The 16,975-nt window shown below is 43.4% G+C and overlaps 1 protein-coding gene across 8 annotated transcripts in view; it reads right to left on the bottom strand.

The window, feature by feature from the left end:
- Tet3 (tet methylcytosine dioxygenase 3) overlaps window positions 1-16,975 on the bottom strand; it is a 102,053-nt gene that overhangs the window by 36,360 nt on the left and 48,718 nt on the right. For 7 of the 8 annotated variants that reach the window (XM_063229602.1, XM_063229601.1, XM_063229600.1 and 4 more), the window contains one exon: window positions 13,399-15,565. In XM_063229602.1, coding sequence (XP_063085672.1) covers window positions 13,399-15,565 — 2,167 coding nt within the window. The remainder of the gene's footprint in view (window positions 1-13,398; window positions 15,566-16,975) is intronic. The other variant, XM_063229603.1, reaches the window with a different exon arrangement.

Here is a 16,975-nt window from a genome sequence, read left to right as displayed (position 1 = left end):
AGGTGTACACCACCACACCTGGCTTCTCCAGAATTTATTCACTGTGTGTAACTGTAACTTTTATCTCCACCTTTCTTAGCCCCTTTCTGATTGTTGAGACATAGTACCTGACACTCACAACTTAAAGGAGGCAAGGTTTATTCTGGCTCACATCTTGAGCCCATAATTACTGGTTCCAAGGCAGGAAGGCATGGTGGAAGGGTCCAGGTGGAGGAAAGCTACTCACATCATGATCCAGAAACAGAGACAGAAGCAAGGATCTAGGCAGGAAGATACACCCTTCCAGGTCACACCCCCAGCTGGCCACCTCTTCCAACCGGACCACACCTCCTAACCACAAGTCCTTAGATCACCCCCATGATTCAGTCACCTTCCACAAGCCCTAAGAGTGCACGGGGCGGGGGGTGGGGGCCACGGGGGCTTGAGGGACTTTTCTGACCTAAACCCTGACACCACTGAACAACTTCCCGTTTCTCTCCCCCCAACCCCCAGCCACTACCATTTTATATTCTACTTCTGCAAATTTGCCTATTTTTACATGCCTCGGTAAGTATGTATCTTATGACTGACTTAGCTCACTCAGCATAATGTTTCCTAGACCTATGTTTAGAAAAATGCCAGATATTAAACATCAGTAGAAAATAATCACTTTAATGAAAAATTATTTAAGAATCATGGGGCTCTGGATAATCATATGACAACAAACTACTGCTCCACTGATCCCTTGTTGGATGCACAAGGAGAATAGCAAACTTACAATGGCAGGATATGGCTTTCACTACCGTAACCTACTAATCAACTTGGCATCACTAATCATGGGGAAATCACACCTCTGGATGTGATAAAATAAAAGGAGCATAGTACCATGCATTTATAACAAGTTTCACTGGAGCCTAATCACATTTGTAGATCTAATGTTCAGTACACAGGAAATATAGGGCTGTGGGAGGAAGTTAAGCAATACGACAAATCCAGAATGGTGAAGGAAAATGTATAGGACAATTAGCCTTCATCTCAGCAATATACTTAGATATGAATTTCCCTTCTCTTGTTGCAGTGCTTCTGTCAAAACCACTACCTGTGGACTTTTACAAGGCTGTGTCTACCACCACAGCAACTTGCAATTGGAGGTAATATAACCCAAACTCTGTAGCTAACAGAATGTGCCTGTGCTCAGTTATGAGACCAGTAGAGGAGACAGTATTTACCAGGCTAGAATAATGTTTTATACACAATACATGCTCTGAATCAGCAACTCATGTACGGTACTTCCCATATACTTCCAACATATGGTATTCCCCATAGCAAAACTGGTTTATGAATGCTCTTGTTTGAAGTTTAATTCAATAAGTAAATTTATTCTATTCACATTTATTGTTATCTTTGGTCTCTGGTCATTTTATGTTTTCCACCTTTGTGTGTGTGTGTTTCCTTGTTTTCTTTCTTTCCTACCTTTCATATTTCCTTCCCTGCTAGTAAACTGGAAAACCTGTGGTATGCTTTCAGTAATGCTAAAGGACTTTTAGACACAAAGTAGCACCTTACAATCTCTACCACTTCCTCCTTTACATTGCCATCTGCTTTTGCTTGCATCTTGTGAATATATTTTCCCCTCTATAAGATTTTTAACAAAAACCAAATTCATTTCAAGTAGAATTTAAATAACTTTTGTTTTAGAAGAATTATTAGTTCTTCAAATTTAGACTTCATAATTGAGCAGACCTAGTATTGCCAGCTGCTTCATACCAAAACTTCACCATTTATTATTTATTTTGATGTAGCTCCAGAAAAATCTGAGTTCATAACATATTTGGTAATGTTTTAATGGAGGCTTGGAGGCGGGGTGAGACAAGATCTCACTATGTAGTCCAGGCTAGCCTCAAACTGGTGGCAATCCTCCTCTATGCCTCAGCCTTCCAAGTACTGGGATTACAGGCATATACCACACCTGGCAGCTTTACACATATTAATGGCAATTTAATCAAGTATATAATTCTTGGATTGAACTTTTTACTATTTTTATTTTCTATTAGTACATGTTTATAGTATGTGATTGTGGGGAGTCAGTACACACATAACACAACTATTTATTTTTTATTTCCTTTTCCCTCTCTCCATCCCCTCTCTCCATCTCTTGGTCCTCTTCCCATCTGCAAAAGAGCTATCTCCCTATTTCCAATTACCTTTTGTTTTGCCTTTTGTTTACATTTTTAGGCTTTTCATGTAAGAGAAACCTTACAATATTTAAGCTCATTTGTCTGATTTGTTTCATTTAATATTATAGCCACAAGGTGCATCTACTTTTGTACAAATGACTCAAGTTTGTCCTTCCTTATGGCAGAGTAGCACTTCACTGTGTGTGAATACAGCATTTTCTTTATCCATCCATCCGCTGGTGAGCATATAGGCCTCTTCCAAGGTTTAGTTATTGTGAATTGTGCTGTTATAAACATGGGCATGTAAGCATCACTGTAATACAATGTCTTTAAATCCTTAGAGAAGACACCTAGAAGGGGAAGAGCCAGATTAAGTGGAATTTCTAGTTTTAGTTTTCTGAGGAATGTCTACACTAATTTTCGTAGTAGTTGTACTAGTTTACATTCCTGACAGCAATGCAGAAGGGTTCTTTTTTCCCTGCAGCCTTGCCAGCATGTTATTGTTTGATATCTTGATGATAGCCATTCTTTCTAGAGAAAGATGGCATCTTAAAGTTGTTTTAATTTGCATTTCTTTAGTGGCCAGACATGCTGAGCATTTTTCATGTATTTATTGGTCATTTGTGCTTCTGAGAAGTATCTACTCTTTTTTTTGGTACTGGGAATCTGAACACACGACCTCATGTTTGCCAGCCATGTGCTGGGCCCTGAGCTTATCCCTGGCCTCAGGCCAATTTTTAACTGAGTCTTATTTTAAGGGGGTCTAATTTTTTTGAGTTTTTTTGAATTCTTGATATTCAAGATATTAATTCTCCGTCCAAGGAAAACCTGACAAAAAATTCTGTAAGCTGTCTCTTCACTCTGTTGTTTCCTTCCTGTGCTGTGAAAAGGCTTTTTAATTTGATATGATCCCATTTTGATTCTTGATGCTATTTCTTGTGCAACTACGTTCAGTTCAGACCCTTGCCTATGTCTAGGTCTTTAAAAGTTTTACCTATTTTATCTCCCAACAGATCACACATTTATATTCTAACATTTAGATATTTGATCCAGTTTGATTTTAGATTAATATGTGGTAAGATGGCCAGTTTTCCCAGAATCCTTTATTAAAGAGGTTATTTTTCCTCTAATGTGTATTTTTGGCCCCTCTATCAAAGATCAGATAGCTGAATGTGCCTCAGGGTGTTTCTGTGTCCTCTATTGGTTCACATACCTGGGTTTGTGCCTGTAGCATGTTTTTATTGCTAGCTTTATAACAGAACTTGAAATGCAGGCTTATGATGACTCCTGCTTTGCTCTTGTTACCCAGGACTGTTGTTTGCTATTCTGAGTCTCTTCTGGATCCACCTTTTTGGACTGCTGTGAGGAATACTGTTGGTACTTTGATTGAGATTGCATTAGATCTGTGTATCAGTTTTGGAAGTGTGGCCATTTTGACAATATTGTTTTTGCCTATCCAGGAATAGGAGATATTTTTCTACCCTCTAACATTCTATTTGATTTCCTTTTTCTGAGTACTGTAACTTTTGTAGAGGTATTTCACTTCCTAGGTTAATTCCTAAGTATATCATTCTTCTTAAAAGTTGTGAATTGTTATTCTAATTTCTTTTCCACTAAGTCTGTTAACAGTGGACATGAATGCTATTAATTTTTGTGTGCTGATTTTGTGGCTTGGATCAAACTTTTTATTTCAACACTATATTCTGAGAACAACACAAATATGCAACAAAAGATTCATGTCCAAAATAAAGACAACTTCCCAAATGGCAAGAAAATGACAAAAAAAACCCACAACAGATAAATGAGCAAATAGATTTGCACAGGCAGTCTACAAGAGAGGGCATATGAAAAAGTGCTCAACCTCATCAGTCATTAGGACAATGTAAAAGCCACAGGGAGATACTATTATATACCTACTACAAAGGCAAAGAGACTGATGGCACTATTTGCTGGTGAGGATTTGGAGCAATGCTGGTGGGAGTTTAAATTGTTTCAACCACTTTGGAAAACTGATGGCATCTATTCCAGCGGAGCACACACAATTTCAGTCCAAGAAATCAACTTAGCAAATTATTAAGATGTATACATAAAGGTATCAAAATACACATAAAAATATCTTATATCAGCATGATTCATAACGACCCCAAATTAGGAATAAATCAAAAGATCACTTGGGAGCTAGTGGTTATACAACGGCATATTCACAAAATGGAATACTGTATGATAAGAATGAACAGCAGATACTAATACATAAAACAGATGAATCTCACAAACACACCAGTAAATGAAAACCAGAATACAGAAGAGTACAAATACATGTGTGCATGACTCCATATACATGAGGTTTAAGAACAGGACAAAATGATCACTGTAGTTAGAAGTTAGAATAGAAATAGTTACCTTATGACAAGGGTCAGCAAGTTTTTGCTCTTAATGGTCAGAAAAGTAAACCTAGGCTTTGCAAGGCATGCAGTCTCAGTGGTAATTAAACTTTGCCATAGTAGTGCAAAAGCAGCTTTATATGACACATGAAAAGGAAAGGCTGTGGCTATGTTTGAATGGAACTTCTTTTATGAATCCTGACATTTTAATTTGACACAGTTTTTATGAGTCACAAAATACTCTTTGGAATTTTTCCTCACAATTCAAAAACATGAAGAGCACTTTTAGTCATGGATATGAGCCACATTTCGTCTGAAGATCATAGTTTGCCAACCCATACTCTAGGGGACCGAGTGGCAAGTGCCTGGGTGGGGAGATGTGGGGTAATCTGGGTGCTGGCAAAGTTTTGCTCTGGTTACACAAGGCTGTGCCTTCTGCAAAACTGTATTGAGCCATATACTTAAGATTTAAATACCTCTCCATGTGTGTACTATAATAAAAAGAATATTTTTTATGCAGCTGGCACATGCACACAGCATATATCAATTTCTTTTTTCATCTCCTCCTGTCCCCTCCACCTCTAATGCAGTTTTTAAGTGCCTCACAACAGCAGAGGTCTTTTGGAACTTAATCTGTAACTCTTGTCACTTTGTGACTTTAGCACTTCGACTTTTATTTCTAATCTCACGGGGATCATTTTCTTCAGCTTCCCTTTAAGCAAAACGTGGTTGTTTAAATAATTCTTACTATTTTCTAAAGTAAATTTTCCTCTTACATGTTACATTAAATTGTCCACTTTCTCGGAGTTTGAATGGGTGCCATGTTAGATTTCACTTGTTTTGATTGTTGTTCTTTGATAGGGAAAACTTATTTCCAGGGCTTCTCTTCTCCAGCACAAATAACATACTGCAGTGGATAATCCTTTGCTGTGGGAGCTGTTCTGTGAGGGGAGGATTTGGCAATATCCATGGTCTCTGGATGCCTGCAGTATCACACCTATTAAAATGGCCAAAAATGTCCTGAAATATTACCAAATGGCATCTATGAGGACAAGAACAAAACTGCCCTCTTGAAAGCCACTGATCTTACACTTATTTGCCAAAAATTAGAATTTTACTCTGGTGGTCACTGCTCAACTTCTTTCCTTAGAAATTAAGCTAGAAAACTGAATCTTGTAGACGTTTCAATTATTAGTTTAAAAGTTCAGCAGTTTAAGAGGGGATGGGAGGAAATGGGGCTGGCTGTGGACAGTTACAACTGGGAAATTTCACCTCCAAGCACTCTGTTTGCTAGACTTAATCCTAAATTTGTATGTGTTTATGTGTTGAGGGTTCTAGCCTGCTCTAGATTTTGGTTTAGCTTCTCAGAAAGTTATGCACTAGTGACTCTGATAAAGCATCAAGATTTAAAAAATAAATAAAGGCCCACATTTGGCAGGATTTTACCCCACCAGAAGCTGGAGTACAGGAAAAAAGTCACCTGCTTTCACTTTTAGCTTTCCACAGAACATGCTTCTAAGTGGGTGGTCTCCAACCCTTTTCTCTAACTTATGCCATCCCTCTGAGTCTCCACAACTGATTTCCCAACACAGAATTGTACACCCTACTGTACACCCTTTATTTTAACATGACCTGTTCTGGCAGACAGCCTGTGGGACTCATGGTTTATGATTGTCACTATCCCCCCAATTTCAGTTGATGAAACTTTCTCCTCTGATTTTGTTTCTTCTGGTTTCTATCATGAGGCTTTAAGAAAGAAGTATTCTACTATCTTGCTATCTAATCACCATTTTTTCCTTTTGGTCCCCAGTGTGATATTTCTTCTTCATAAAGGTAACGTGACAACAGAAAAATGGCTTAACTTTTCTTAAAGGAAAATATGCCTACTTTAAGCAGTAAGACAAGTAAAGTATTTTTCCTTAAAATATGTAATAGAGAGCTCTGGGAGAGCGAGAGCTCAGGAGAGCAAATTCAATCTTTGAGAAAATGCTCATTATATAGCTCTAGGTATTTTTTTCTTAACCCTGTGCACTTAACTTCATGCTCATTAAGATGGAAAATACACTCTGTTCTACTTCTGCACCAGACTGAAGAGAGAATGAAATGTATCTTTTCTGTTATCACCAAGAGATACTAAACATAAGAAACTACTCATTACTAACACAAAGAGGGATCCTCAGTTTCTAAATGAATCTTCCATTTTTCCTGGCCTGTCTAGCCTGTTAGGAACTAGACTGCAAGGCACAAGGTGAGCAGTGGACTACGGAGCAAAAGCTTCATCTGTATTTGCAGCTGGTCTCCACTGCTTGCATTACTGCCTGAGCTCAGGGGCCTGTAGGGTCAGCAGCAGCAACAGATTCTCATAGGACTGTGAACCTTCCTGCAAAGTGTGTGTGCCCGTCCATGTAAGGGAAGTAGGCTGTGTGCTCCTTTGAGTCATCCTGAACTCCCACTCCCATCCCATCCATAGGAAGACTATCTTCTAAGAAACCAGTCCATGGTGTCAAAAGGGTTGGGGACCACTGGACTAGGACACCTACACCTTCCCTACAGGCCAGAAATACACATAGGTGCAGAGCTGAGGCACTTTTTCTTTTATGGCACTGGTTCTGAGAGACAGTGAAAAATTAATGCATAGGTGTCAAATTTACATCCGGGTTTTATTTGCACCCACCTTTTCTTTGCAAACAATCTCTATAATGCTTCAGTTTTCTACTACAATGTTAGTGGACTTACACCTAAACAGCTTACAAGTATACAGCTAATTAGATTCCACTTCCTCAACAGCCAATAACTGTCTGCCTCTTGATAGTCATAAAGCCACAGTGATGGGCAGGTAGACGGTTAGGACTTACTGTGAATCAAGTGTGTTTTATGCTAAAACCTCAGGTCAGCTGCCTAAAAGTCTATGGGCATACATGCTGGGTTTACTGGTAACGGATAAAAATATCATTATAATAGTGGGCCCATGTGCTACTAAGATTAAAGATAAGGCGATCATGCTGCAAACTGATCTGACATCTTTGTAGAGCTGAAATAACGGATAGAATAAGATTGACCAATTAACCAAAAAATACATAGGCACTTTCCATATGCTCAGCACCAGTGTAAGTGCTTTTGAAATACAACAGACAATCCATGTTCAGAAACCCGGTTTAAGTGCAAAGACTAGTACACATAGAACAAATAAAGTCAAAGAACCCAATATTAAATCCTGACTCCTTTCCAGCACTGATCCTGTTTGATCAAGTTTGAGGAAAACTTGAAATTATAGATTAGTTCTTTACCCTTCCCGAAGGGTTTTCCACCTTCCTCTGGGTGTTACAGCCTCCTATTTGAGTATCTCTCTTCCCAAATGTTGGTCTTCTCTATTCTCAGGCTTCTTCCTGGCATATCCAGCCTGATGAAATGATCAAGATTGAAACTTCAAGTACAGTACTATCAGTTTGTCAAAGAACCTCCGATTCACAGATTTGACCAGACAGACACCACAGGTGCATCCACAGGTGTCTCCACAGCTGGCGGCTGAACAGGCTCTCCTTCAGAATCTCTAACCTTGGGGAACGGCAACTCGTCTACCCAGCTGCCCAACCCGGAACCTCAGTTTCTGAGACTGCTTCTTCTCCTCCCTTACTCCTCCATCCGTTACCAACTCAGTTCATTCTTTTTACTTTCTTTCATCCTCTGCTCTGCTCCTTCCTACTCAGCGTCATCCTCTCAGTGCAGTTACCCATTACTTCTTGCTTGAAAGACATCCAAGTCTGCAAACTGGTTTCTCTGCCGTTGCTATCATGAAACTCTGCTCTTCCGCCACTCCCAGTCCTGCCTCGGCACAGTAGTCACACCAGGACTGCTTGTATTTCCCTGTGTGCTTTCATCTCCATATTTTCATGTGATTTTTCATCTCCAAATCCCTCTGCCTGCCACATGCCACCTTCTCTCTGTTAATCAATTACACTTCTGATAATCTCTTATAACTCAACAGATATCACATCCTCCAGGAAGCTCCTTCTGATACCCTCCTGCCAAGCATCAGATTCACCATCTTCATCTTGGTATCCAGATAATGTATGGTCTTGAAAAATATTTACAGGATATGAGGTTATTCTTCATCTCAAACTGAATGTAAGGGAGATAAATTCTCATTAAAATAAAAACTATAGAAAGCAGATTTTACATGATTTTGAGCAGGTGACTTAGTGTCCCCGGGTCAGGACTGTGGTCCCTACTGAAATGACCTGACAGTGCAATCAGTCACATTCACTTTCACTATGCTCTAAGCAAAGGAGATGCTTTCTTAGGACTATTTCTTTAGGGTAGGAAAATCACCTGGTTATAAAGGCAACATTTCAATGATGGTGACTCCTAAAATCCACATCTCCTAACTTCCTGCTCTGCCTTCGTCTGGTTTAGTCTCTGCAGCTTCCTGTCAGCTGCTCCTAAGAGACACCAAGACAACACTTAAAAGCTAACACAGACTGTTTCCTCATCTATACAATGATGGCTAGGTCTCGGGACGTTTTTTCTAAGAAGTCACTTTGACTCATTTTTTGTCTTAACCTGGTTCCTCTGGGGAATTCCCCCGTCACTGAGCAGGGACACGGCAAGGTCTGTGCCGACAATCTGTAGTTATCATCCTGCCTCTGACAAGGGTGCTACAGGGAGGGCAGCGGACTTCAATGGATGCTTCAAAATGGGAGGACTATAGTGACACCCACACGTTCCCTGCAATGATAAAATGCAGAACTTCAACTTGTGAAATTTGCTCAAATAAGTATCACACTACCTTCTGGAGAAAGACATTCTTTCGTATGTCTTCTAAATTTACTTACCTGAAGCTTTAATTCTAATATTTCAAGATTCAGAAAAAAACTCATATAGAACCATTTAGCCCCTTAGAAACTCATAATTTTTGTAAAAGGTTAAAACAACTCTCTTGATGTTTAGGGTCTTGGTTACTTGATAACAACAACATGGGCCAAAATTCCATATTTGGCAAGATTTACCAAGAAACTTTAATAGTTTTTTTTTTGTTTTTTGTTTTTTGTTTTTTTGCTGTGCTATAGGAACTATCTGTGCTTTTATAAAGTTGTTCCCATAATTTTTCAATTGTTTACTCTAAGTGCTTATAGAGTCTTCAAATTTTACTATCACATCTATGAAAAATACTTCCTTCTATGAATCACCACCTACCAGGGTTCTGGAATATGAGGTTCTGGAATATGAGATGGTTTCCATCTCTTATTAATCCCAGCATGAGCACCTTCATTTTAAGCCTTGTCCGCAGCCTGAACTCACAAAGATACTTTCCACTGCGCCACTTGACAAAGCACCTGTCCCTGACACCAGGGGCTCTAGATGCTTCTGGAATACAGGGTAGCCTTTTGCAACATGAACAGCAGGGTCCTTCATAAACTGTTTCGGGGCAAATCCCTTCTTTCGTGATCCTTTTCATTCTACTGCCACCGTTCTAGTTAGGGCTTGTTTCTCAACTAACCAATTTCAATCACAATATGGCATGCTGGTTAGGAGTTAGGTTCAAGCTTCATACCATTTCCAAGGCCCTGGAAAATTATTTAACCTGGCTTTTGTTTCCTCCTTGTTAAACTGGAGTCACCAACAGTCCTCACCTTGAACAACTGTTATAAGGATTAAATGAGGTGGTTCCTATAAAGTACCTGGCACAGTGCCTCGGACAAAGCAAGTCTTACATAAATACTATTATTGTTGTCATTTTCAGTAGCTTCCTAACTGGTCTTCTGCCAGTCACTACTCTCTAGTAATCTGTATTCTATGATACTCCTACTTCCATGCAACTCCTAGGACAGTCTATCTTGATTATAAAATACACCTCCACCACAGAACATTTCAGAAAACGTGAAGGAAAAGTCACCCATAGACTGACCACAGAAACAATCAGCTAACATAGTCGCTTCTATTTTCCCAATTTTTAAAATTAGCTAAGATAATCATTGATACTCTACTCATTTCTGTTTCCACCCAGCCTTTCCCTATAATTTAAACACTTACCATACACTAGATTTGTTTCTAGTTCTGCATTTAGAATAAGATGTAGATGAACTAAACCTGGAGTAGTAAATGACCTGCAGTGATGGCGCTCTCGGCCCCCCCACTCTTGCCCACTGCCTGCCCTCCTCCCACTGCTGAGATGGCACCTGCTGTGTCGCCACTCTCGGGTATCTTGAACATTGACTGTCTATAGCTTGCACTTCTGTTCACTGGCATTGAGCTGGGAAGTGTCCTCCTGGGGATTCTTAGGTTCAAGGAACACAAAAGAACACTGTACAGTGGGCCCTTCATCCACACACGAACTTCCTGCTACCCACACCCTCTGTGCATGCCTTCCTGGGTCTGGAGAAGCCACCTGCTCACCTCTCTTCATCTGTGTTCACTGATGTCTTCAATACCCAGCTCTGAACAAGAGTTTCTGAAATAAAGTGTCACTCTGCATGATGACAACCAAAACTGGTTTTACACAGCTCTTAGAATGTAGCTACTTCCCATGTAACAATGCAGAGAGGTGGCACATGGTATGGGTCACTGAACATTTTATCACCTATCCAGTTTCAAATAAGCCACTAAGTTCTGCAGCATTGAACCATTTCTCTTAATATTCCTCTTGTAGTTACACGAGGGTTATATTGATAAAGAAACAGTCAATCCTTTTTCTTAAGACTTTTTCTTTATAACATATGGTATTCTTTTCTTCTTTCAATACAATACCAGCTGACACTCCTCTAAGCATCATTATGTAACAAAGGTAGCCCTAAGTGCTTGTTCAGATGAACTAACCTAACCCTCAGGCAGCCTAGTGTATGGTCAGGCAGCCGGTTGTCGTTATCATTTTCAGTGAACCCTGGAGGAAACCAACACTGAAAGTTGCATAAAGCACCCCAACTCTCTTCTCTAGAGAGCAATGGAGTTCAAATTAAAATTAAAATACTAATTTAACTAACCCTAAAGTCTATGTAGTTTTGAACTCAAAAATTAAAACATTAAAGAGCATTACCTAGTCCGAAGCCCTAGGTAAAGAAAGACATTTCAAACCTGCAAGGGGGAGAAACACCAAACAGAATGAAACAAGCAGTGGGACAAATACACACAGTGGTGTGTGTGTGAGATCACGGTGAGCACAGCAAGCTTCTCCCAAACACTGGGAAGTAAGGGGGCCACAGAAGGCACACCATTACCAGTCATGGGAAGAAGCAGGCTGAGTGGCAGGCACAGTCCTGGAGCGTGTCTGCCAACACTCAGCAGGACCTGCCGTATCTCTTCTCCCACTGAAGCGTGGGTCCAGCTGCCCAGGCTCTCATGTGATTCCTTGTCACCACGCTCTTTGCCTCATACCCAGGAGTCAGGGGAAGCTGAAGCATAGCCTAGTCTTTCCTCACTGACCCAATGCAGCATTCCAACAAAATCACACAATTTACTTGCTATTTAGACATATCAACAAGTCAAGAAGACAACCTTTCCCTAACACCCATCTGTGCACCATAAAGTCACAAGATGCAACATGCTTATCACTAGCATCCAAGTTTTTCTGTCAACACCCGAAATGCACACATCTTTCACAGAATACTCTATAAATAGCAGAGTACAGGAGCCCAGTGAACCTGGTGTTTACCACAACTCCCAAAACCTTGGTGACATAGTCACGTACATAAAAGCTTTCTCAGAGGCCCTGTGGCCCTTTTGTGCCTGAAGGCAAGGTCTAAAGGTTGATTTAACTCCTCAATACTGACCCACAGCACAGCTGCACATACCACTCAAAAGTAACCTCATGGGCCTGAGATTTAGCTCAGTGGCTCAAGGGCTTGCCTGGTAAGTCCAAGGTCGAGGGTTCAATTCCTGGTACCAAAAAAATTAAATAAATAAATAAATAAATAAATAAATAAATAACCTCATTAAAACTCCTAATTCAGAGCTCCATGTCTAGCCTTTCAGCAACTTAAAGACAGGCTATACAAAGAGAATTTGTTGCCTCTCCCATTAAACCTATGTCCTCAGTGAACACCATCAAAGTTGAGACCAAAGTTGGCCTGAATCCTAAGAGGCTTCTAAAATCCTCAGTATGCTCCCACCACCACCTACTCTTCCAGGCAATCATTTCCATTTCTTTTATGACTCCTAACAACTTTCTTACAGTTTCCCCACCAATCTTTTCTCCCCACAAGCCAGAACAGTCTTTCCTAAGAATAAGGTGACAGGGGCTGGGGATTTAGCTCAGCGGCATAAGCGCCTGCCTTGGAAGCAGGCAGTCGTGAGTTCGATCCCTGGTACCCATAAAAACGAAAAAGACGAAAAAAAAAAAGAATAAGGTGACAAGGTTTCACTAGCTTTAAAATTCTGAGGTGCTCACTACTTTCCATGGGATCAAATCTAATTCCTGACCTTGGCTCCCGGGCCCTGCTCTATCTGACTCCTGCCTACCCTTTTTTTAAAAATCCCCTTTACTCTTGCCAGACCAAGAACAGTCCAAACAAGTCTCACCTTCCTATGGCTCGCGCCGCTCCTTCTTCCTAGAATGTCTTTCTACCTGACACCCCGCACGGCTCAGCACAGGTGCCACTTTCCACAGGAAAGCCTCCATGGTGCCTTCAGCTAGATCTGTGCCTTACAGCAGCTGTCCCCACCTGCACTGCTACGGCACACATCACAGCACGTCATGCCGACAGTTTCCTTCAGTGTCTTTTCCGCTAACCTACCAGCTCATTTCTGAGCCCCCAGGGCCCAGGGAAAGGGTCAGCACACAGTGAATATTTGTCACATGACAGACAGAGCTTAGATTCCAAGTCCACCAGGCTGCAGCTCTTTGCCCTACCCAATACCCAGTGACTTACCAACACAATCGCAAGTGGGGAACTCGGCCTGGGCCCTCTTGGCAGGTGTGTCCAGCAGGCTCTTGGTAGGTGTGTCCAGGTACTTAAGAGGTGACTCCAAGAAGCCACTAAGGGTAGGTGTGAGTGGATTCTCGGCCTTGGTGGGTGTGGCCTCCTGGCCTCCTTCTTCTGAATGGAAGCAGGTGGTTGAGAGTACAGTCACAGCTCCTGAAGACTCAATCTTGATTTGCTTGGGGGAACGGGTAGCAAATGGGCTCTCCGGGGCTGGGAGACATGTCGGCTGGTTCTCGGGGTCCTGAATGGGCACAGAAGAGGGGCCAGGAAGCCCAAAGCTATCCCCAAATTCAGCCTCAAACTGCCGGATGAGCTCTTCCAGCTTGTCATCAGCAGGGGGAAGGGGGCCAGCGGAGCCTGGCTGCAGGGTGGCCATAGGGCTGGGGGACCTCATTTCCTGAGTAGGGGGCAGCAGGCTGTCCCCGGAGGGACTAGGTGCAAATAGCGCAAGAGAAGGTTCTGTGGGCAACGGGACAGCAGAGCCTTGTGAGGCGGGGAGAGGGAGAGGGATTGGGGCAGGGGCAGGGGCAGGGGCAGGGGCAGCTGCATGCGTCTGCCCTTCCTCAGAGGCGGGGGGCCTCAGCCCTTCCAGGACAATCTGTCGGAGAGGCAAGAAGAGGGGTTGCGCTTCCCGTGGCCTGGACTTCTTAATCTGAATGGGCTTTCGGACACTGGGCTTGATCCCAGGGGCAGCTTTGTCTGTTCCCACAAGACTTCCAGCTGGTGGGAGGGGCTTCTTCTTCTTCTCCTTGGGTGGTCTATCTGGAGGCCTTGGAGCAGGTGAGCTTGGTGGGGCCCACCAGCCAGGAGCAGGAGGCTCCCCAGGAGGACAAGAGGCATCACGGGACTGTTCTAGGAAGAGACTACGCTTATGGTGGAGGTGCTGCTGCAGAGCGGTCTGGGCCTTCTGGTGGGTGTCAGGCTCCGAGGCTGGTGTGGGAGTCTCCCTCTGGAGAATGGGGGATGAGGACGGGGCTGGGGAAGAGGAGGGTGCCTCAACTTTAATCTTGGGTTTCGTGGGCAGGGCCTCAGGCCTCTTAAATACTGACTGGATGTAATCACTGGCACTGCCCAATAACTGCTCCAGTTCAGCCATGGGGTCAGGGCTTGGGCGGGGCACTGGCCAGGAGTTTCGAGGTGTCGCTGGTGGGGTGTCAGTGCCCCAGGCTTCAGGAAACTCAGTTCTAGGAGGTGCTGAAGGGAAGGAAGGACTATCAGGAGGAAAAGATGGGTGCTCCTCAGAGGGAACCACAGGCCATGAAGGAGCCCGGAGGTAGGACTGGGGAGACCTGAAAGGGGCAGGAGGGGACAAAGCCTCAGGGAGGGGGCACGAAGCCTGGGAGGTGGAATGAGAAGGCTGGGGCAGTGTGGAGGAGAGCTGTGTGAGGGCCTCAATGGCAATAGCAGTCTGCAGGCTGATGTTCTTTTCCTTGGCGATGCTCAGGGCACTCTGGGACAGGGGCAGGTTCTCCAGGGGAGGTATCTGGGGGACCTCAGAGCTAAGAAGTGGCCTGGTACTTGGTGCTGGGAGGCCAGTCTCCCCAGAGGGCAGAGTCCCTGGGACCCTGGGCCGCTCCTGCCCTCCTTCCATGACCACAGACTTGATCTTCCCCTCCAGCCACTCGAGGTAGTCAGGGCATTCTGGGCCATCGCAGTTGCAGTTGGGTGGTTTCATGCCATGCCGTGCAAGGGCCAGGGCCGTCTGCAGCGTGTCAAGATCTTCACTGCCAGCAGAACAGCTCTCAGGCCCTGGCCGGGGGCCCCTGCTGTTATTCCCAGCCTCACGACTCATCTCACGGTTGAAGGTTTCATAGAGCCGGGTGCTAAGGGCCCCATAAGAGGACACAGCTTCGGCCACAGCCGAAAAGGCCACCAGATCGTGAGCATCTTCCAGGCGAGCAGTGTGAGCTGGGCCTGGGGCAGCGTCCCAGTCGGGCTTCTGGTCTACCCGCCAAGGACCTGCAGCCCCCAGCAGACTGGGTCCAGCGGGCTCTCTAGCACCATTGACCGGCGCCCCTGAGGTGCTTAGCTGCCGTGAGTCCCCATGGTACACTGGCCCTGAGTCCATCTGACCTGGAATAGGTCCATCAACTGGGCTGAGCTCTGAGCCTGTCTGGAGAGAGAGGGGAGAGGAAATAAATGGGGAAAAATGAACCACATTATTTGAAAAGCATCATCTTGCTTCACACCACTCTAAACCCTGTTTTTCTTGCAAATCTTCTCCCTGGTACTTTTTGAGCCTCTGCATTTTCCTGTGTCTCTATTCCTTAGCTAGCTTCACTAGCAAAAATGAAGAGACAGCTTCAAGATATCCTAATGTGGAGTTCTCAGTGTTGCTCAAGCCTCAAGAACTGCTGATCAATTACACTGACACAGCTCCACCAAAACCAACGACACCAAAAAGTGGGGGCGGGTGAGAGGGGTCCTTAACTCACTGTGAGTTCATAGTGACCAAAGTCACACTAGAACTATGTTTATCCAAGCCCAGCACATAACCATGTGCTGTAAGTGGGAAGTCTATGCGTGCAGGGGTCAAGAATGCTGCTTTCACAAACTCAACCTGGGACAGGTTCCCTTCTCTCCCCATTATTGGCCCTCTTTAGCCCAAACTAAGTGAGCTCAGAAAGGTGGTGACAGGTCACAAACCCCCACACAACCCTAGGCCTGAGGGAAACACTGATGATCCTACACAGTGCACGGTCAGCCTCATGCTGAGCCCGTAATGCTGACGATAAGCAAACTGCTTCTGGAGAAAAGATTTAGACCTTTACCCAAGCCCAGGACGCCCCATCACACACGTGAACTACAGAAGCACACGAAAGGGCAAGTATGACAGAAAGAGGCCAGGGAGGCCCCGCCTAGTAAGGCTAAGGCAAAGATATGACACTGAATTTATAAAACTCATCCTTCAGAAGCAATGACAGGTTTCAGAAGTCACAGTAGATGCTGCAAGCACTAGATGAAAGCCTCAAAGCATCTCCTATAGATTACTTTCAGTAAAAAGTTATAGTGGGAAAATCTAGCAGGGACCTCCTTAAATGAATGGCCAAAGTTATCACCAGTATTGGGACAAACCAACATCATATGGTCCTTGATATGATACACTACGTATGATATATACGGACTAGAATCTATTCATGAGGAAATGTCAGATAAACCCAAATTGCAGGGTATTCTAAGAAAGTGCCCAAAATGTTCTCAAAACCTCTTATATCTTATGAGACAAATGCTCAGAAGTCACATCATACACTAGGGGGAAAACAGCAATAAAGTGTATTATTGGGACAATTGGTGAAATTTCAGTATGGATGTGGACAAGATAATACTATGTCAATCTTTTTCTAGTTTTTTTGAGACGAGGTTTTGCTATGTAGTTCAGGCTGGCCTGGACTCACCATGCTGCCCAGGCTGGCCTCAAACACACAGTGATCCCCTTGTCTCAGCTTCCTGAGTGCTGGGGTGACAGGTGTACACTACCACTCCTGGCTTACTTAATCTGGACTTAAGTCATTAGATTATTGTT

The sequence above is a fragment of the Cavia porcellus genome, unplaced genomic scaffold (assembly GCF_034190915.1).
Source record: "Cavia porcellus strain 051 isolate PalLab524CR breed Dunkin Hartley unplaced genomic scaffold, mCavPor4.1 scaffold_18, whole genome shotgun sequence".
Classification (NCBI taxonomy): domain Eukaryota; kingdom Metazoa; phylum Chordata; class Mammalia; order Rodentia; family Caviidae; genus Cavia; species Cavia porcellus.
Note: the sequence above shows the minus strand (reverse complement) of the source record. Positions and strands in the feature narration are given on the sequence as shown.